This window comes from Puma concolor, chromosome B1 (assembly GCF_028749965.1).
Source record: "Puma concolor isolate L17-30 chromosome B1, mPumCon1.1.hap2, whole genome shotgun sequence".
In the NCBI taxonomy this organism is placed as follows: Eukaryota; Metazoa; Chordata; class Mammalia; order Carnivora; family Felidae; genus Puma; species Puma concolor.
In genome coordinates, this window is record NC_141670.1 from 177,326,445 (window position 1) to 177,348,238 (window position 21,794).

At 36.8% G+C, this 21,794-nt stretch overlaps 1 protein-coding gene across 6 annotated transcripts in view; it reads left to right on the forward strand.

Moving 5' to 3' along the window:
- The window catches only part of ARAP2 (ArfGAP with RhoGAP domain, ankyrin repeat and PH domain 2), a 222,008-nt gene that overhangs the window by 62,386 nt on the left and 137,828 nt on the right, over positions 1 to 21,794 (forward strand). For all 6 annotated transcript variants that reach the window (XM_086705258.1, XM_086705256.1, XM_086705260.1 and 3 more), the window contains 3 exons: positions 4,466 to 4,535; positions 11,821 to 11,941; positions 20,519 to 20,697. In XM_086705258.1, the coding sequence (XP_086561384.1) occupies positions 4,466 to 4,535; positions 11,821 to 11,941; positions 20,519 to 20,697 (370 nt within the window). The remainder of the gene's footprint in view (positions 1 to 4,465; positions 4,536 to 11,820; positions 11,942 to 20,518; positions 20,698 to 21,794) is intronic.

Sequence of the window (21,794 nt, forward strand, 5' to 3'; positions counted from 1 at the left end):
CTGGATGATGCCTCAGACCCCAAACTGTGTATCAGGTTGGTGACGGAATTCTAAGAAAGCTTTGGGAGTCCAAATGGCTGCAGTTAACAATCTTAAGTAAAACATATTAAAGTAGGCTCTAAACTTTCTTCACTCTATGCTTTGGCAGGTTTTGAAACTTGGAATTTAATTTTGAGTTTTCAGAAGTTTTCCTTTCTTGTGCCAACCTTTTTTTTTAATTTTTTTTTAAGGTACCGATTATTTGAGTTCTAGTCACTGAGGTTTGTCATCTTGCTAAAGGAACTATGCTTGATCATGTCACTCATTCATTCGACAGATTTTTTTTTTTTTTTTTTTTTTTTTTGGTGCCATACTTGTCTCTGTGTCAGTTCCTGATCATGTAGTAAGGGATGAAACACTCTTGGACTTTGTCCTTGGAAAGCAGAAGATATGCTGTGGGAGGCAGAATTTGGGCAAGTAAACAAATGTATGTACGTACAGTTAGAGATTGTGCTCTTTGTTAGGAGGAAAAGGAAAGAGTGCTTTGAGAGAGGATAACTTTGTCATCTGCTTTGAATTAGCTCATCAGGGAAGGAATAATTGTGTAGGTAGTATGGGGGATCTCTGAAAGAGAAGTAGTTAGCAAAAGGAATAGAGGGATAATGGAGGGTTCTAAGATCTCCCTACAGATGTTGATTATTTTTATTCTAAAGTGGAAGGTTATATATACTGTTGAGCTCATCTTACCACCATTCATAATGTAAGGTACGTAGAATCCACAACAAAATCTTGATTTACAGAATTATTGCTGACATTGTGTGGGAAGATCTGTATTTACCTGACTTCAAGTATGACAGAGATCAACATGACATGAGTACAAAGTGATTAATTTGTTCAATGTATTATTATTGTGTACTTAATATTTCTTATGTTTATAAGTAATATTCATTATGTTTAATGTTTAATGCTGGGAATTAGTTTTTTTTAATAATAGACTTTTTTTTTTAGAGCAGCATTGGTTTACAGGAAAATTAAGCAGAAAGTACAGTTTCCAAATAGCCCCTTATACATACCCCACTGTACACATTTTCTCATATTATTTACATCTTACATTAATGTAAGATTATTAAAATACTTACATGTTACTGCTTTTTTCAATATAATTTATTGTCAAATTGGCTAACATACAGTGTATACAGTGTGCTTTTGGTTTTGGGGGTAGATTCCCATGGTTCATCGCTTACATACAACACCCAGTGCTCATCCCAACAAGTGCCCTCCCTCCTCAATGCCCACCACCCGTTTTCCCCTCTCCCCCACCCCACCCCCATCAGCCCTCAGTTTGTTCTCTGTATTTAAGAGTCTCTTATGGTTTGCCTCCCTCCCTCTCTTTTTATAACTATTTTTCCCCCTTCCCTTCCCCCATGGTTTCCTGTTAAGTTTCTCAAGTTCCATATATGAGTAAAAAACATATGCTATCTGTCCTCTGACTGACTTATTTCACTTAGCATAATACCTTCTTACAGAAACATTGGGTGTTTGTGTAAGAAAACACAGACCAAGAGAAGTTAAAAAGAAGCAGAAAGATGATGAAAAAAGAGCTGACTGGTTAGTTTTGCTTATGATTTCAAAGTCTTTATTTTACTTCATAAGTAATTCGAATGCTTCTATGTGGAAATGTCTGCACTGATCAACTTTGAAACTTTTCTCTCAATTTGATCAGGTTTGCTCTAATTTTATGTGAAGTAGAATAGATCAGTGTGGGAGGCTCACTGTATTTCACTTGAGTGAAATACAAGCTTGAGCTCCCTTTCTGCAGCTCAGAAAACAGCTGGGAAGACAAGGTCTCCATACTTCTAGAAGTTCTTTTTCTATCTTTAAATCTTATAAAAACCACAGAATATTATACCAATCCCTTATTTGAAGCGTGTTAGAAAACTACAAAATGGTTGTTATTTACATATTTGTTTACAAATGACTTTATTTAAACAGGAAGTTAGCTCTTATAGATGATCTGTGTTAAAAGCTAAAAGTATCTATATTGTGTCAAGTAGAGAAAAGTCACTTAGAGAATAGGGTTATCTCACTTCAGGGAAGGGTTCTGAAAACAAACAAAACAAAACAAAACAAAACGAAGCCCAAGTGGAAATTGGTTCTTCATTTTTCTCTTAAATAGTCAGAAAAAGTTTTTTTCTTTCCAACCTAAATAGGAAACATGTGATTACATTTTTTGCTTTGTTTCTTATTTTTAGTAGTCATTTTAAACTGTATTTGCCTTTCATCTGATTCTTTTTGAAAAATGTTAATATTTTAGCGAATTTTGGATGATTGTAAAGGATTTTGTATACAGGGCTTTTTTCAGCTCATTTGATGAAAATTAAATAATTTTTATTCAGTTGACAAAGCTTTGTTATTTTAGCAAAATATTGCTAAATGCTCCAAAGCAAAAGTTAAGGTAAAATAAAATAAATGCTATAAGCTTAATGAAGGATGAAAGTTTATATTCTCTTTTTTAAAATATTAGTTAATTTTTAAGTAAACTCCACCCCCAGCATGAGAATAAGAGTCACATGCTCTACCAACTGAGCCAGCCGGGTGCCCCTGTATTGTCCTTATTAAAGGGTTATTTCCGTCAGGGAAATGGGTGCAATGATAGTGTTTCTGACTACACTTTGTTTTGCACTCAGCCTTATGAATGAGGATACTAATACTGTTAACAGTATCATGGCTTTATTTATTTAAATTTTGTATTTGATCTACAATGTTACATTGGTTCTAGATGTACGATATAGTGATTCAACGTCTCTGTAAGTCATGCTGTGCTCACCACAAGTGTAGCTACCATCTGTCACCACACAGTACTATTACAGTATCATTGACTATATTCCCTCTGCTGTATATTTTATTCCCATGACCTATTCATTGCATAACTGGAAGCCTGTATCTTTCACTCTTCTTCACCCATTTTACCCATCCTCCTACCCCTCTCCCCTCTGGCAACCATCAGTTGTCTGTTTATGTTTGATTCTGCTTTTTGTTCATTTGTTTTGTTTTTTAGATCCACATATGAGTAAAATCATAAGGTATTTGTCTTTCTCAGTTTGACTTACTTCACTTAGCATAATGTTCTCTAGGTCCATCCATGTTGTCACAAATGGCGAGATCTCCTTTTTTATGGCTGCATTATATTCTGTTGTATGTATATGTATATGTATACATGTATATGTATACACATGTGCACACACCACGTCTTTATCCATTCATCTATGAATGGGCACTTGGGTTGCTTCCATATCTCGGCTGTTGTAAATAATGCTGCAGTAAACATGGGGTGCATATATTTTCCCAGAATCCTGTGGGGTTTTTTTGTTGTTGTTTTTTGGGGTTTTTTTGGTTGTTGTTGGTAAATACTCTGTAGTGGAATTATTCAATCATATGGTATCTTTAATTTTTTGAAGAAACTCCATGCTGTTTTACACAGTGGTTGTACCAATTTACATTTACACCAACAGTGTGCGGGGGTCCCTTTTTCTCCACATCTTCAACACTTATTATTTCTTGTCATTTTGATTCTAGCCATTCTGCTGTAAGGCAGTATCTCTTTGCAGTTTTGATTCACATTTTCCTGATGATTAGTGATGTTGAACGTTTTTTCTTGTGTCTGTTGGCCATCTGAATATCTTGTTTGGACAAATGTCTATTCAGGTCCTCTTCCCATTTTTTAATTGAATTCTTTGCTTTTTTGGTGTTGAGTTGTGTAAGTTGTTTATATATTTTGAATATTCAGCCTTTATCAGATGTGTGAATTTCAGATATCTTCTCTCATTCAGTAGATTGTCTGTTTTGTTGATAGTTTCCTTCACTGTGCAAAAGCTTTTTATTTTGATGTAGTCCCAATAGTTTATTTTTGCAATTGTTTCCCTTGCCTTAGGAGTCGTATCTAGAAAAACGTTCCTATAGCTGATGTTAGAGAAAATACTACCTATGTCCTCTTCTAGGATTTTGATGGTTTCAGGTCTCATATTTAGGTATTTAATCCATTTTGAGCTTATATTTACGTATGGTGCTAGAAAGTGGTCCACTTTCATCCCTTTGCATATAGCTGTCCATTTTTCCCAGCACCATTTATTGAAGAGACTGTCTTTATCCCATTGTATATTCTTGCCTTCTTTGTGGTAGGTTAATTGACCGTATAAATGTGGGTTTATTTCTGGGACCTCTGTTCTGTCCCTTTGATCTAGGTCTATTTTTGTGCCAGTATTGACAGTATCGTTGCTTTAAATACCTATTTTAACTGATTAGGAAGTGTCATTTATGTATTATTAGCTACATACCATTACCAAAACTGTACATTGTCATAGCCCAGTGTTTTCTACACTGATTAACAACAAATAGGAATGCACTAAACACAGTTACATTACAAATGTATTTAAAAGCCAAGTTCATGATACTTGAATGTCCAATAACAATTTCATATCTCTTACAGAAAACGCATGTTTCAGAAGAGATGGGTGAAATTTGATGGCCTTAGCATTTCTTATTACAATAATGAGAAGGTGAGTACATTTTATAGTTCTCAGAGATTGTCTTACACATATAAGATGTATTTCAGTATACTAAGCAAGCAATTCGATTTTTAAGAACAGGAGTTGGATTATCAACGTGAAAAGAGTTTATGCAGGGTGAAACATTCTTTTCATAGTTTAACTTTTCCTTGACATATACAATTCTGATTAAAAAAATTATACATGCAGCAATTATTTATGGAGTAACTGCTACAAACTATAGGAATTGTGAATGACCTAAGGATGGATAAGAAATGGTCTTTCTCCTAGGGAACACTAAAGAATGTTTACCAGAGGATACTACAACTAGGAAATGGCAACAAAGAGAGGTTGCTTTGTACTCTGGAAGGGTGTAGAATAAACAAAGAAGGCTTCTTGCATGAGATTTCTTTTGCTATGAGTCTTGACAAAAGAGGAATGTTTGTACATTGAGACTAGAGAGAACAGAACATGCCTATTTAGAGAACAATAACATGTCCAGGTGGGAAATCAATTTTCTGATTATAAAATAGAGTATATGAAGGAGAATTGTGGGAGATGAAGCTGAGAAGGTTCTTTGGGGTTAGAGCTCATTGAATATCTTTTTTTTTTTTTAATTTTTTTTTTTTTTCAAAGTTTTATTTATTTTTGGGACAGAGAGAGACAGAGCATGATCGGGGGAGGGGCAGAGAGAGAGGGAGACACAGAATCGGAAACAGGCTCCAGGCTCTGAGCCATCAGCCCAGAGCCTGATGCGGGGCTCGAACTCACGGAGCGCGAGATCGTGACCTGGCTGAAGTCGGACGCTTAACCGACTGCGCCACCCAGGCGCCCCTGAGCTCATTGAATATCTTGATGTGAAAGTGGTCCCAGTTTAGTTTTTAGGCAGGTGAGTCTTACCCACATGATACTGTTTTGATCATGTCTTCATTAGGTATGAGACAGTCTGTATTTTTAGATGTGGGCTGAAATATTTGACATGTTATATCTGCACGTGTTTGCCACAGGTTACTTATCTACATATTTATATTTACAAATACATATATTTGCACACACACATATAGTTAGGTAAGACAGAAACTGAAGACGTTAACAGTTGTCAAATCTGGGTGGAGGATATATGGATGTCCATTGTAGAAATCTTTCAACTTCTCTGTGTTTGACGGTTTCCTTAATGAAAAGCTGGAACATATAAATATATCATATTTTTGGTTAATTAAAATCAGGTAGTTTTATAGTCTTAACTACGTACATTCCCTTAACATACTCATTTAACACAGAAGCACATTTTCTTATTTATAGCTTATAACTTAACATTATTTTCTCATAAGGAGATTTTCACTTCCTATTGTGATATTTATGGCTTGAATAGAAACTTAAACTCCCTTGTATATATTTATTCTTCAGTGCCACAAGGCAGAAGAGAATTAGCTTTTAGATAGAAAGTAGCATACACTTACATGCTACAATATTAAGAACAATAGAAAGCTTAGAGAAGTATTTAATTATTTGGTTTCAATTTGCAGAGATCCAAATAAAGCATCAAATAAATTTGAACACATTTTTAAAAAAATGTTTATTTATTTTGAGAGTAAGAGAGTATGTATGCACAAGCAGGGTACGGGCAGAGAGAGGGAGAGAGAATTCCAAGTAGGTTCTGTGATGCTAATGTAGAGCCCGACGTGGGGCTTGATCTCACGAGCCGATTGAACCACTCAGGTGCCCCTAATCACACCTCTTGGAGGTTTGCAGGATGGTGGGATAAATATTTTTTGAAAGCTGTTTTTTTCCTCAGCTATTGTTTTTAGTTTGCTTGTACATTTGTACATTTGAACGTTGAGAGTTTCTGTGCCACTGGTGGGTATGATGTGGTCTCTGTGGCTGAATCTGACCTCTAGTTTTTTTCAGCAGCCATGCCATTCTCTGGTTTGATTGAAATGAGGGGAAGTCTATTCAGGAGGAGACAGGCTTCCATGCCATGAGGCTCTATTGGCAGTGGTCTCATTATCTCCATTTGGGAAAGAGAATTTCTGGTATCTGTGTCCAACTGGACTCATTTCTGTTTGTCCTTTAAAAGCTCATCTCAGGGTTCCTGTGTGCGTCAGTCGGTTAAGCGCCAGACTTTGGTCAGGCCGTGATCTCACAGTTCGTTGAGTTTGAGCTGCGTGTTGGGCTCTGTGCTGACATCTCGGAGCCTGGACCCTGCTTTGGATTCTGTGTGTGTCTCTCTCTCTGCCCCTCCCCTGCTTGCGTGTGCTCTCTCTCAAAAAATAAACATTAAAAAAAAATTTTAAGCTCCTTTCAGCTGCAGTGAGATGAGCGCCTGTCACATTTTTATATATTGATACAATGAAATAATGCAGCCTTGGTTTGAAATTGTGATAAAAAGTTCATGTTAAAAATAATGTGTATAAATTCTCTAACTTAACAATTTTTTAAAAATTTGAACCATTTTCTGTGGCATTTCATTCCTTTACTATCCAGATGATTGGTTTCATCTTGGCAAAAAATAAAAACATTGGAATGTTGCCTAAAAGGAGATACAGTTTCCATTGTGACCCTCTTGCAGAAGAGTGGATTGGGTTGGAGGACTGGGAAGAGGGCGTTTTAAGGCCAGTGTCCAGAAGGCGCAGGTGTGGCAATTGCTGCTGTCTCAGATGAGTGTGTAGTTTTACTGGGCACGTGCACCCAGTAGTTAGGCTTTTCAGTGTTTTAAAGGTGCAACCAAGGAGTGTGTGGTTGGGTACACCTGTGCATTTTCCCTGGTTTTCTTTCCCTTTTGTCAGTGCTGCTCAGTCACATCTCTGCAAGAATGTTTTCATTGTATTGCTGAAAATGGCATTATCCCAACAGCCCTGATATCTTGTCACCTGCCAAGAAATGTAACTCACCCCTATTCTCACTCAGCTGTGGGCAGAATTGCCCTGTGGTCGTTTCATTGTCTGGAAGTGGTAGGAGATAAGTGACAGACTTGACCTTGATATCTGTCTGTTATGGGCTCAAGGGATGCTTTACAATTTCTGTCCTTAAGGAAAATTTTGCACTCTGAAAAACACAATCGTTCTGAGCCTGTTGTCTTTTTTCTGCTCTACATTGTCTTTATCATGTGTTGTTAGAAGTGAATGTAAAATCAACTTATGTAGTATTAACAATTATGAGATTTCTTGGGATCTCAGATGATAAATGAGCCATTAGAGAAACTATAACTTCCTGAGGTTAAAGAGACATGATAATTAGCTTGTTAAGTACATTTTTATCACTCCAGGGGAATTTATTTTTCTGTTTCTCTTACAGCGTACTTACCTGTTAAATATGCTACTATTATGAGCATGTGGGCAGGTTACTTTTTTGAAGGAACTGTTTTTTAATCTCGTTAAGCAAATCTAGAGGAAGGAAAATTTCCTTGTTAATGATAACATTTTAACTCAACAAATGCTTAATCATCTCACTGGAGATATGTTTTTATAAGCTCCTGTAATTTTTAAGCAAAGTAAGATTTGAGGATGGATCACCTCAGAGATGAAGTGTAAATGTTTTTGGACTTTGTAGATTTCTGTCTGCTCTCTGCCACTATAGATATATAGCCAGAGAGGTCCTCGAGCTGTTCCCAAAGGTACTATGCTCTTTCCCACATCTGAGGTTCCTGACACTGGGGAGACATTTTCCCACTTTTCTTATTCCTGTAGCACCAAGTGGTCTAGTCTTGCCTAGTATTGCCATCATAACCCACCTGCATTCATTGGGGTTCCTTTAAGCCAGCCAGTCACATATTTCTTTGCATGACTTTGTTCAGTGGTGTCTGGGTACACACTGTGGGGAACGTGAGCATATCTTTCTTCCTGTATTTTCACCTGCATGTTTTTGCACTTTCATCTGAACGTTCTGAACCGTTGCCATCCATCAGAATCCTGTGTAAACTTCAAGATCCATTTTTTATCCCCCTCAATGAAGCCTTTTAAAATTTATTCCAACTATGACATTTGCACAGTAACATGCAAGGAAGATTAGAAGTAAAAGAAGCTGAAAGTAGGGAGGCAAATCAGGGGAGTATGCAGTAAATCAGACATTAATTTATCTGGGTGTAGGCTGTGTAGGCCAGTGGAAGTGTTAAAAATGAATTTAGAAAAATATGAAAAATGAGCTGTCAGAGTTTGATATGATTGTGATTGATTGATCATAGAATTCATTCATTGAGAAAATACTTCTACAGTGCTGGTTATGTGAAAGGTATGAGGAAAATAGACATATGACCCACAGTGTCTTTGGGGAGACTATTAATCAAATGATCACACAGTAAATATAAAAATCACATTTGAATTGTAGTTAGTAATTGCTATTAAGGACAAATGCAGGTTGCTCTTAGCTTAAATTAAGGTTATCTGACCAGGTGAAAAGAGGCTGGTTAGAAAACATTTCTTCTGGAGCATCTGTTTATGCTGAAATATGAAGGATGTAGAGGGAGTAACTATGTGAAGCTGGATTTGGACAACATTCCTTGAAGAACAGAGTAAGAAAAGGCACTGTATTGGGCAGAAACATGGTGTGTTAGAACCGCAAAGAAGGCTCATGTGACTGGAGAGAGTCCGAGAGTAGAAGGGAGGAAGTTGGTATGTCGCTATAGAGAGAGTCCTGAATTATGCGGGTGCAAAGGATTGACACGAATCAAAGACTATTTAAGACTGACTAGAAGAGCGAGATTTAATGAACAGGTTACAGAGGGGAAGGGTATGTTTTCAGGAGATGATTTAAAGTGTGAGGTGCTTATGGGATAGTTATATATACAATTGACGACTTGAAATATGGGGCTGGAGTTGACCGAACAGATTTGAGAATTTTCCTCAGAAAGTTGGTAGCTGAAAGTTGGTAAGAAGGGATTTTTTTAGAAAATATAAAAAATAAAAACAAAAAAATATACACAAAAAAACCCCCAAACAAACAAAAAAGAAAACCAGGAGAAGAAAAGCTGCCTTGTACTTACTTCTTGACATCCTTCTTTTTCTGTGTTACAGTTCAACATCTTCAGTTACAGTTCAGATATCTTACCAGTTTTGGCTGTGTGAGGGGATGTGGGAAAGCTTTTATGGCATTGGCATTTTAAATGGTGTTGAATGCATAGAGTTTTGATGTGTACATACAGTAGTCAGGGATGGCAGATTGGAGCAGAGGCATTGGAAGAGAAGAAGCCAACAAAGGAGTAAGAGGGAAATGGGATAGTATAGTGTATCTTGTCAACTGGCAGAGGATAACCTCCCAGTAGAACACCATGTTGCTGACGGTGACTGTTCCTTACCTCTCTGGTATGCATGGCAGAAGTTTGCCACTGAGAGGAATATGACCTTGGCACTTGTTCTCTGCATGGAATGGTTTAAATTAAAAAAAAATAAAAAAGTTTAATTTTGTGAGAGAGAGAGAGAGAGACAGAGCCCAAGCAAGGGAGGGGCAGCAGAGAGAGAGACACACACAGAATCCTAAGCAGACTCCAGGCTCTGAGCTGTCAGTACAAGAGCCTCACGTGGTGCTTGAACTCACGAACTGCTGGATCATGACCTGAGCCAAAGTTGGACGCTTAACCAACTGAGCCACCAAAGTGCCCCTTTAAAAAAAAATTTTAATGTCTATTTATTTTTGAGAGAGAAAGAGAGACAGAGCATGAGCAGGAGAGGGGCAGAGAGAGAGGGAGACACAGAATCTGAAGTAGGTTCCAGGCTCTGAGCTGTCAGTGCAAGAGTCTGACACAGAGCTGGAACTCACGAACCACAAGATCATGATCCGAGGCGAAATCTGCATGGAATGGTTTAATAATTTTTTTTTTTCCTAACAAGTTGCTTCAGATACTTTGGGGTCTGCTCAAAAATGAGGGTTCCATGAATAATGGTGTAAATAGTAGAAGAAGCCCCATAAAGATGTGTTCAAATTCTTCTGATATTTAAGATCTTTCGAAATGTGTCCTTTGATGCATGTTTCCAGATTCACCTCTTTTGACTCTACACTGTGGATCCTCTTATTTCTCTCCTTACACCTCTATTATTAATGCTGTCTAACCGGTTATCTGGTAAACTTAAGGTTTCTTCAAGTCAGGCTCTAATATCATTATGTCTGTGAAAACACATCTGATCTCTTTTAAGCAGAACTGAGAGTTCCCATCTTCGGACCTGTATATTCCATGGTTTGTGCTCAGTTTTAAACTTTTCTTTCATTACATTAGCTGGGCTTTCAGTTTGAGACTCCTTGAATGTATAAATACTATTTGGAATTTTCTTTTTTTTTTTTTTTAATTTTTTTAACATTTATTTATTTTTGAGACACACAGAGAGAGAGAGTGTGCACACACATGAGCGCGAGCAGGGGAGGGGCAGAGAGAGAGGGAGACACAGAATCCAGAGCAGGCTCCAGGCTCCGACTGTCAGCACAGAGCCCAGTGCAGGGCTCGACCTCACGAACCATGAGATCATGACCTGAGCCAAAGTCAGCTGATTGACTGACTGAGATGCCCAGCTGCCCCTGGAATTTTCTTTCCAACACGAGGCCCAGTAAATATTACACACTTAATAGCTAAATAGCTGAAATGGTGGGGTGGTCATTGTGATGAATGGTGTTGGTGGATCCAGAAAAATGAAGACAGAGAAAGCTACCAAGAGTCTTCAGGATGATCTTCTTGAGCAAGATGATAAAATGTAAATGCCAGTTGCGTACAGCCCCAGTTGTAATACGTATGTGCCAGTTGCAAACAGTCCTATCCATCTTTTTAATTCTTTCGTCTTTTTTATTGGGGAATTACAGGTAAAGTGATGCAGTTGTGATATTAAGATAATGATTAGAACCATTGAGTAATATATTTAATATAATCCAGCAATCTGGGGTTTGAGATACATTTTGTTCACAATGTGTAATAGCAGTAGTTTTGAAATAGTTTAGTTACAGTACCCATTATGGCCAGCAGATGCCTGCAAACACCATAAGATCATTTTGATCAGATTGTTTTAAAAAACATAGTGTTGGTTTTTGGAACTGTATATTGCTGGTCTACTACAATTGTGTTTGATTCTTTGCCTTTTATTTTTAATTCCAGATGAGAAAATTGAAAAGATATCTTACTTGAAAGGGCCATTTAATATTTTCCTTTCTGAGGTGTTAGGTGTGAATGAGGATATATATACTATTTGTATGTCATCTAAAAAATTTAGATTAAAATTATGAAAAAGAAGCACCTGTAAATATGCTACCATTCTATTTCTGATAAGGTCATGAGAATCGCATTTTAATTTGTCTTATTTATTTTTTTCTCTAACGAACACAGGAGAAGTATTCAAAAGGAATAATTCCTCTTTCTGCTATATCTACGGTACGAGTTCAAGGAGACAACAAATTTGAAGTTGTTACAACACAAAGAACTTTTGTTTTTAGAGTAGAAAAAGAAGGTAAGATTATTTTTTTATCTTTGTAAAAACATTCAGACATTAATTTCTGACCAATCAGAAGATTGATAAACCAATTAAGCTGCAAATGTCAAGAAATCTTTAAATATGTTACTTTTAAATAATTTACATTTTATGTTCTTTTGAATGCCCTAATAAAAAAAGTTGACAAGTCATTTGTTTTTCACTATTCTTGCATGCAGCAAATACTTAGGATCTACTAAGTGACCAGAATTCCTCTAAATTTTGGATATATGGCAGTGGAAAAAAAAAGTAGGCAAAAATCTCTGCTCCTAGAGTCCATGTTTTAGCTGTCGTTTTGATAATGCAGAGTAGTTATTTGATATGCAAAAACATTTTTCTAACTATTAAAAGTTGGTTTTATGGAAGTTTCCTTAGGCATGTTTAACTGAACACATGTCATACTAAGACAGATTTTGGAACATCTTTTATATTTTTTTAAATTCTTTTTACCTTCATCATCTGCTATAGGTCAGTTGATGGTGAAAATTAGATGGCATGTAGTCGGGTTGTGGATGGAGTCATTTTAAATCCTTAGATCTTTTCTGACTTTTGGAGGTGGGAAGGAGGGAGAGCCGGGAGAGCTAAGAGTTCTCTGTTGTATACTTTGACTATCAATATATCATTACTATATATTGTAACATACTCACTGCTTTTAAGTAATATAGGTAAAGCCATCTTCATTAATTAAAGAATTATAATTTTAATTTATTGTAAAGGTTTTATTTTAGTATAGATTATAGCTCAGCTTGATTTTGAAAATACTTCTTGGTACTGAATTGAATAATGATGATATGGAGAACTTACTAAATACTTGTGCTTCATTTTTCACAATGATCTTGTGAGAGATGTAGGTTTTACAATTACTCAATTTTACACATATCACAATTTACGTCTTTATAAACTATATTAGCTATATTGGGGGCAGTATTTGTCTTTTTTATACTGCTAGATTCCTAGAACATAGACCAGTGCATGGCAAATGAATGAGTGAATCATTCATTCAATGAATGAATGAAAACATTCAATGAATCTTATATATTCCTAGAAAGCTTTCATTATTCCTTGGGATAATCAGTAACTCATAAATTCCAGCTGCTGTTCACACTGAAGCAGCTTTTTTTCACTGTGAATCACTAGCCATTTGTGAGATCAACTCAGTGGTTTCTGATGGTATTTTAAAAAATCCCCCCAAAACAGAAAAACGAACATGGAATAGAGTAAGAACTATCAAAGTGCCTCGCTTGTAGTTAGCATTGTATTGTGAGAGCTACCTAGGTATCTATTGTACATACGTAATGGAAAGAGTGTTTCTTACTTGACTTGCTATTTAAAAAGGCATTGAGAGCTATAGTCTAGGGAAGGGGTTGGCAAAACATGGCTTATAACCTAAATCTGACCTCTGCTTGTTTTTGTAAATAAAACCTTTTAGATCCGAGCCACTGTCGTTCATTTACATATTGTCTGTGGCTGCCCTTGTGCCTCAGACAGCACTGAGTAGTTGCAGAGTGTATGGCCAGGAAAGCCTAAGATACTCTCTTCTCGACTGGATATCCTGAGGATCTTTCCTTATGCTTTGGTTTCCTCTGCCCAGAAGGTGACTGTCTGTTTCTTTGAGGTGCTTATCACTTTCCCCTTGGCTTCTCAAAACGAATTTCACATATGCCACATAACTTGCGTGTTAAGACAGACCATACTAAATAAAGCTTCCAACCTGTGTGGAAATCTGTTTAGCCATATTTACTTACTGTAGTTAAAAGTTAAACAGACACATTTAAGTAGAATATATCAACCCACACGTTTCAAGGTTACATGTTTACAATCGACCAATGTCCTTCTGTGATATGTAGTTCATGTGTAGTTCATATATCACATAATTGATACATAAATAGTATAATTGCAGTAAAACTTTGGTATAAATTATTACTTGTTAAATAAGTTTTAGGTCTCTAAGTTTTAAAAGCATGAAAATACTGCTTCAGTAAAAACTGAGACTATCCAAATGGAATTACTGAGTAAGTTATTTTCATTGAAAGTCCTTTTTACATAGTAACTAACATTTTTAAAGCTAGATATACGTAGATGTGTGTGTGTGTATGTATACATGTGTAAATGGTGTATGTGTGTCTATGTATTTAGTATGGAACCTTCAACAAGATGCTAAGTATGTTTTCTTGGTTTTTTTTTCTCCTTTCCTGAATACAAATGGTTGATTATTTTTTACTTTCTGGGAATTGAGAAATCAACCTTAGTGGCTTATGAAATATTTGACTTAATGAACTTTAAGCCAGATGAAACTTTACTTCAGTCTAATGAAGAAGCAAGATGAAAGTTGAGAACACAAAGGGAAAATGGTTCGACATCATAGTAGAAATGAATTCTCCATTTTTGATGAGAAGGTTCTGAAAATCCTATGTACAACAGCTACTCTCTGTCTCCCCTGTAACCAGTGTCCCTATTTCTAAACTGCTGCATTGCCCACTGGCATTGCTTAGATAGGTTACAGTTTGGCAACTTTTTCCCACAAAGTTTGAAAGGCTTCAATTCCCCCATGTTTCTTAGTGCGGTATTGTTATGCTCTTAGTTGAAAGTAAATTATATTGAGGTAATAGCATTTTGTAAATACCCTTCCTAAAATAAAAAATTTAGTCGGATTCCTTTGTCCTGGAGCAGAACCATTGGAATTGGCCAGAGGGTCATAACCGCTGATGATCTTTCCAGTCTGTATTCCCTGGCACCTGTGGCCACACATATAGATGCGGTATTTCAAAAAGAAGGTGATGTTTTGAGTTGGCAGTTTGCATCCTTAGAAAAGGGCTTAAGAATTCTGAGTGGTCGTCATTTGTGTTCCTGGGCCATTTTCAGTACTAGCGATCAGCCGTAGGCTCATGTTCCTGTCCACCTAAGCTAATTCTAAACCCCTGGGAGGCAGGCAGCTGTTTTTCCTTTCGACTCTGTTTCCAGACAGCATTTTACAGCCCTCCAGTGGCAGCAATGATACTGCAAAGCTTATTTATTTATTATTTGTTTTTTTAATTTTCATTTATTTTTTTAACGAACATTTGGGTAAGAAACATATATTTCTCTCAGTTATTTTGGACAAGTAGACTTACCTGCCTTGAAATAGTCAATGTTTTTAGAAGTGAGTCATGGAGCATTAACTGGCTGGAGTGAGAGCCAGGGGAATTATAAGTTCTTCACTGTCAGGGCAGCTGGAATGGCTCAGTCGGTTAAGTGTCCTCCTCTTGATTTTGACTCAAGTCATAGCCTGACACTTCATGGGATCTAGCCCCACATCGGGCTCTGCTCTGACACTATGAAGCCTGTTTGGGATTCTCTATCTCTGCCTCTCTGTCCCTCCCCTGCTCTCTCTTTCTCTTTCAAAATAAAAAAATAAACTTTAAAAAAAAGTTCTCCATTGTATACGTTGGTGGATTATCATACTGGGTCGCAAACTGTGGAGTCTTTCTTGAATCTTTTCCTTTCATATCTCGCATCCCGTCCATCAGCACATCTGATCATTTCGACTTTGGAAATATGCCTGCATTCTTAATTCTCAAAACCTCTGTCATTACGACTCTAATGCAAGCCACTGCCTCTATATGGGTTTTGTAATAACCTCCTTTGATCGACTGCAGGCCTATTTTTCTACACAGCTGTCAGGGATCATCAAAGAAGTCAGATCACGTCCATCCACTTCAGATGCTGTGTTGTCTCTCCATCTCACTGAGAGTAAAGTACTTCTGTCCAAGAGCCCCTACGTGCTCTGGTTCTGGTCTGTTTGTCCTTATCTCCTTCTGGGCTCCCCCTCACTCACTGCATTTCAACAATTCTTCTGTTGCTCCCGGGCATTGACACTGCTGCTTTCTTTAACCTGGAATGCTCTTCCACCAGCCATCCTCCTGACTTGCTCCATCACTTCCTCTTCCTTTAGGCTTTGGCCTAACCGTTGCCTTCTTTCTGAGGCTTTTTCTAGAACCCAGCTTAAGAAGTTTATATTTCTTATGTGCTCCATCCCTTGCTTTTTCTTTGTCCCCTTGCACTTGTCAGTGTGTAATAGATTACATATCTGTGTTTTATTGCCTTCCTCCTTTGACCAGAGGGCAAACTCCAGGAGAGTAAGGCTGTGGTCTGTTTTGTTCACGCTTCCATTCCTGGTATTCAGAATAGGTCTTGGAACCTAGTAGGCACTCAGGAAATACTTGTGTGAATGAATGGTTATTGATTTTATGAACAGCCATGGTGTGTGCAGGTACTCTCTTCCCTAAAATTGATCATGGGTTACATTGAGGACTTTTTGGTTCAGTTATATTAGCATATCAAAAGTAAAGGTCCATCTGAAGCATTAGCTTCTGTCACTAATCTTATACACAGCCCTCATGTTGCCCAAGTATAATTATCCCTAGTATAATCAATCCTTTATGCTGCTAATGAATATGCCTACTCCTAAATGCAGTGGTCAGAGAATATTGTCTCTCCTGTTGGTTTTTGTTGTTGTTTCTTAACTTTTTTTTTTTTTTTTAATGTTTACTTATTTGAGAGAGTGAACATGAACAAGTGGAGGAGGGGCAGAGAGAGGTGGGGAGACAGAATCCTGAACAGGCTTAGTGCTGTCAGTGCAGAGCCCAATGTGGGGCATGATCCCATGAACCCATGAGATCATGACCTGAGCCAAAATCAAGAGTAGGACACTTAACCGACTGAGCTACCCAGGTGCCCCTTTACTTTTTGTTTCTTACAGTAGTTGGCATTCATTCCTGAAAACCTCAAAAACTAGTTTGAGGGGATCATTATCTTTTATTTACATTCTAGAATAATTATAAGAAAGTGGTGATTTTGTTTGTTTTCCCTTTTTCCAACCTGGAGTGCTCTACTTTGAGCAAAGCCATGTTTAGGTCAGAGCATATTCTCTAAGGAATAGTGCTTATTAGCACAGTGCTAAGATCAAGGTAGACACTTAGTAAATATTTGTTATTAGAAAGAATAAAAGAACCTTGGTGTGAAGAGTAGGCAGAAGCTAGCATAGTATCTTGCTTTGCCCAAGACATTTAGCCCAAGGGAAAATCAATATTTGACTTGGAATATTATGACTTGCCAAAGCATATTCCCCATGTCTAAGGATACACACATTACACAGCCAAATACCAGTGATGCTTGTAATCTGTTTTATTATGTTAGAATTATCTGTATCACTGTTTATCTCCATTGGCATGGGTAATTAAGAATAAACTGAATGTTACTATTAATTCTTGTATTTGTTCACGACTGTTAACTTCCTATTAGTAAATGAGGCCCTCCGGAGCTAGGTAATAGTTCTAGGCTATAAGAGAACCATTTGTTGAGATGTAACCATAATATGTTTAAGTCTAACAGCCACAAATGCCAGTTTCAAATTATTTTCCTGAGAAACTGAGATACATAATAGCAATAGAAACCATAAACAGTTTGGCCTAGTTCATAAAGTTATGACCTACAAAATGAAATAAGTTAGAGAAAGACAAATACCATATGATTTCACTCATGTGGAATTTAGAATCTTAAATTTAAATTTTAAGAATTTGGGGCGCCTGGGTGGCGCAGTCGGTTAAGCGTCTGACTTCAGCCAGGTCACGATCTCGCGGTCCGTGAGTTCGAGCCCCGCGTCAGGCTCGCATCAGGCTCTGGGCTGATGGCTCGGAGCCTGGAGCCTGTTTCTGATTCTGTGTCTCCCTCTCTCTCTGCCCCTCCCCCGTTCATGCTCTGTCTCTCTCTGTCCCAAAAATAAATAAACATTGAAAAAAAATTTAAAAAAAAAAAAAAAATAAATTTTAAGAATTTAAAACAAAATAAAGGAAAAAAAGAGAAAAACAGGCTCTTACATATGGAGAACTAAGTGGAGTTTGCCTAGAGGCAAGGTGCAGTCGGAATGCATGAGATAGATAAAGGGGGTTAAGAGTACACTTATCTTGTACTCTTGGTAATGGATATCTTGTACTTGAGTAATGGATAGAATGGTTGAATCCTGTTGTATACCTGAAACTAATAGGCCGTTGTATGTTTATATTTCAATAAAAAATTAAAAGAAAATAAAAACCTAAGGTAGGTTTCTTTTCAATAAAAAAAATCTACATTTCAAACTAAATGATTTATGCAGATAAATACAAATAAAAAACATTCTGTGCTGTTTACTTGGCAAGAATATTTTGTGTGAAACTAATCACAAGTAATAATCAATGGAAGGTTTGTTGTTGTTACTGAAAATGTAAAAAATTATCATAGTGCAGTCTGGGTCTGTTCATGTAGGTCTAAAATGTAGACTAGGGGTGTCAGAGTGACTCAGTCATTTGAGCATCTGACTCTTGATTTTGGCTCAGGTCATGATCTCACGGTTTGTGGGGTCAAGCCCCATGTCAGGGATTCTCTTCCTCTCTCAATGCACCTTCCCTGCTCTCTCTCTCTCTCTCTCTCTCTTTCTCTCTCTCTCTGTCAAATAAATAAACTTGAAAAAAACTTGTAGAGTCAGTGCTGCATATTCACATTGACTTCGTTACTTGAATATTTTCATGTGCTTTAGTTTCTAATGATGCTGAGGAATTTGGATAAATTATTTCCTCCTGATACGTGGGCACTATTACCTGGGGATTGTGAAATACCTGAAGTAAAGCATTGTTGAATGAGATTTAATACATACTTTGGCCTTCATCATTTAAGGCACAACTGTTTTTAGTAGTGTTGAAGGTGAGCAGGAATAAAGATAATTTAAAAATTAAGTCTTGTTATAACATAACTTAGGGTTCATTTGGAATGTAAGCAAGTCTAATATGGAGACTTACATCAATCCACAATGGAGTTATTCTTTCCAGACAGGTCTTAGATCTGAGATACTATCCAATTTTCCAAGCTTGGGCCAGCTTATTCTTTCCTTCCTCTTCCTTCTTGATCATTTTTCCTACGTAGAATTCTGTTGTGTGTTTTTTGTTTTGTTTTGTTTTGTTTCCTTTTGCCTTGATAACCACTTCTCTGTTTTTTGCTAGCCCATTTTCCAGTCTCATAGATATAGTCATACCTCAAGATTTGTCCATTTCTTCTCCTTTTACCTTAAACATTTATCCACTTACATGGATCGTCTTTTGTGTAGGCCACCTTCATTCACACATTATTATCAGTCCACCTAGGTGCTGCCAGGGCACTAAAAACCTGGGGTGGTTATCTTAACAAAATGAAACCTTCTACATTCTTTGGTCAAGTCAGGGTACTAAGCTGTCGGTTAATTTACATTTTTGTGAATACCTTGTAACCTATTTAAAACTTCAGATATTTTTTCTATCCCTTAATGTCTTGACTTTTCAAGTGTTCTTTTGTTTCCATTTTCATTGTACTTCAAGCCTCTTTTGCCTTGTTCCTGATCTCCAAGTTTCAGTTTGGTCTGCCTATCATCTTGCTAATCATGTCACTTCCTTGCTAAGAATCTTGACTTTTTATTTTTTGCGTCTGTAATAAAGTTTGGAGGCAAAATTCCTTACAGGTACTGCAGAAGCTGTAGCCGTATTTCCTATTATTTCTTTGTGAGTTCAAAATTATCAATATGCTTCTCTATCAGTCCCTGAATAGATGTTGATTCTTCCTGCCTTTGTTCTTGTGTTCTTCTTTGTTTAGAGTTATAAAGTTCTGCTCTTCCCTCACCGGACCCCAGTTTTGTCTTTTCAAATGCTCCTCATTCCAAGACCTAGCACAGTCCTTTTTCAACCCCCTTAGTGCTGTGAACAATCGAGAGTTAAAACATTTGATTCTGTTAATTTTACACTAGCTGTATGACCTTCAGCAAATCATGTACCTCCATTGAATTGACTCGTGTATTATTTGATATCATTTCTATGACACATAGTATTCTGTGTTCTGTTACATGTTCATATCTAACTTGACTTACAACTTTGATTGCTCTTTGGGGACTGGATCAAATTTCTGTGCCCATAACGCAGTGTGTTATGCATAGTTGAAGGTCACTCCGCTTTTATGGAGGGAGAAGACTAAATTTTAACTTACAAAATGAGATGTTATTGTTTGGTGAGAATAGATTGGATGAGTGACTATCAAGTTTGCGTACTCTTAAGTAGAGTAGGCTCTAAGTAACAGAAGTAGGATTTTCTGGGCATTTGAGTAACTTAGTTGCCAGGTAAAATGTGTTAACTGGTCTCAGTATTACTTCTGATAAAAGAAAAAAGCCAGTCTCATGAATGATCTATACGAGTGCTTCTTAAATATTAACATAGATTCAGATTACCTAGGAATCTTCTTAAACTGAAGATTCTGATTCATCAGGTCCTGAATGGCCCTGAGATATTACATTCTAATAAGCTCCCAGGTGAGGCCATCAGTATTAGTTACAGAACACCTGGCTAGTGTTACTTCTTTTCTCTTAGGAAATAAGACCATTGGCTCAGACTGCAGGGGCATTTAGATTGCGGTTGTGGGAAAGAATCTGTAAATGATGTGTTACAGAGAGAATAGATCTTTGCTGTGTTTCTGTGTCTGTATAATTTATATGAGTATGGATGTATTTTCTCCTGTCTTCATTTTCAGAGGAGAGAAATGACTGGATCAGCATACTGTTAAATGCACTGAAATCACAGTCCCCTGCCTTGCAGTCTCAAGTAGCTGCTGCACCTGAGAAATGTGGATATCTTGAATTGAGAGGGTATAAAGCCAAAATTTTTACTGTGTTAAGTGGAAACAGCGTGTGGCTTTGCAAAAATGAACAGGTGAGGAGCTATGTTACAACTATTGTAATTTGCGGTTCCTTGATTACATTAACAACTATGCTTCATTAGACTTATTAGAGTTTTTACTTTATAGCGTCTTGCTTTTGCCTTGAGTACTGCACTAAATGTAACAAAGAAAGTGTTATTTTGTTGAATTTACTCAGTTCCTCCAGTGGCAGGAACGTAATCTACATCAAATTTGAGGCTAGGCATCATCTTTTTAAGAGACTGACAAAGTCATTGAAAATAATTTTTGAAGAGTATTCCTTACCTGAAGTAATGTTATAAAACTACGTGAGATAATAATTAAGAACCAATTAACCATTCAGCTGTTGATGAAATAGGCTCAGTTCTGCACCTGTTGTTTCTTTTATGATAGAAAATTTTAAGAGTAGGCACAGGTGATATATTTTCTTGAGTTTCCAGCATTTTTATTTATTTTTTTGAGCAGATATGTTGCTTGCAGAGGAGATGATTTACTGTAGGCAAATGGTTCATATATGCACATACATACACATGCCACATGTAAAATAGGCTTGAGTCGTTGACTTACTGAGTTTAGGTAATATAGAAGGACTTAATAGAGAAGTTAACTGTTTTGAGGAGACTGATGTTATAGTTCTAACAAATTCGGTTAACTTTGATTCGGTAGACTTCCCTTTCTCTGACATACCTGGTGTTCAATATGTATAGGAAAATACTCCTTTTGTGGAATGAATTCTTAATCTTTTAGCCCAAAATATATTAGCTTAGTAATTTGTGGAATTACACAGTGTGCTTTGTATATCTGATCTAAGACGAACTCATTTTGTGATACATCATATTGGGTTACGAAAGCTGGGATATAAATGTTGTTTTCATAACAAAAAATAGAGATAGAAACTCAAAACAAATGGTAGTTTTAAGAAATTAACTATAGATCTTTAAGGCATCTTCTGAACTTCAGCACGGTCTTATTCATTATATGTTTTGGATAAGATTTCTTAGCCAGTTAACTGTGGAAGGCATCATTGAGCACTGTTGGCATATTAATAACTTGGATAGTTAGCATCTTCCTCAAGAATAGTGATGTACAGCTTATAATGTGTATGAACTTA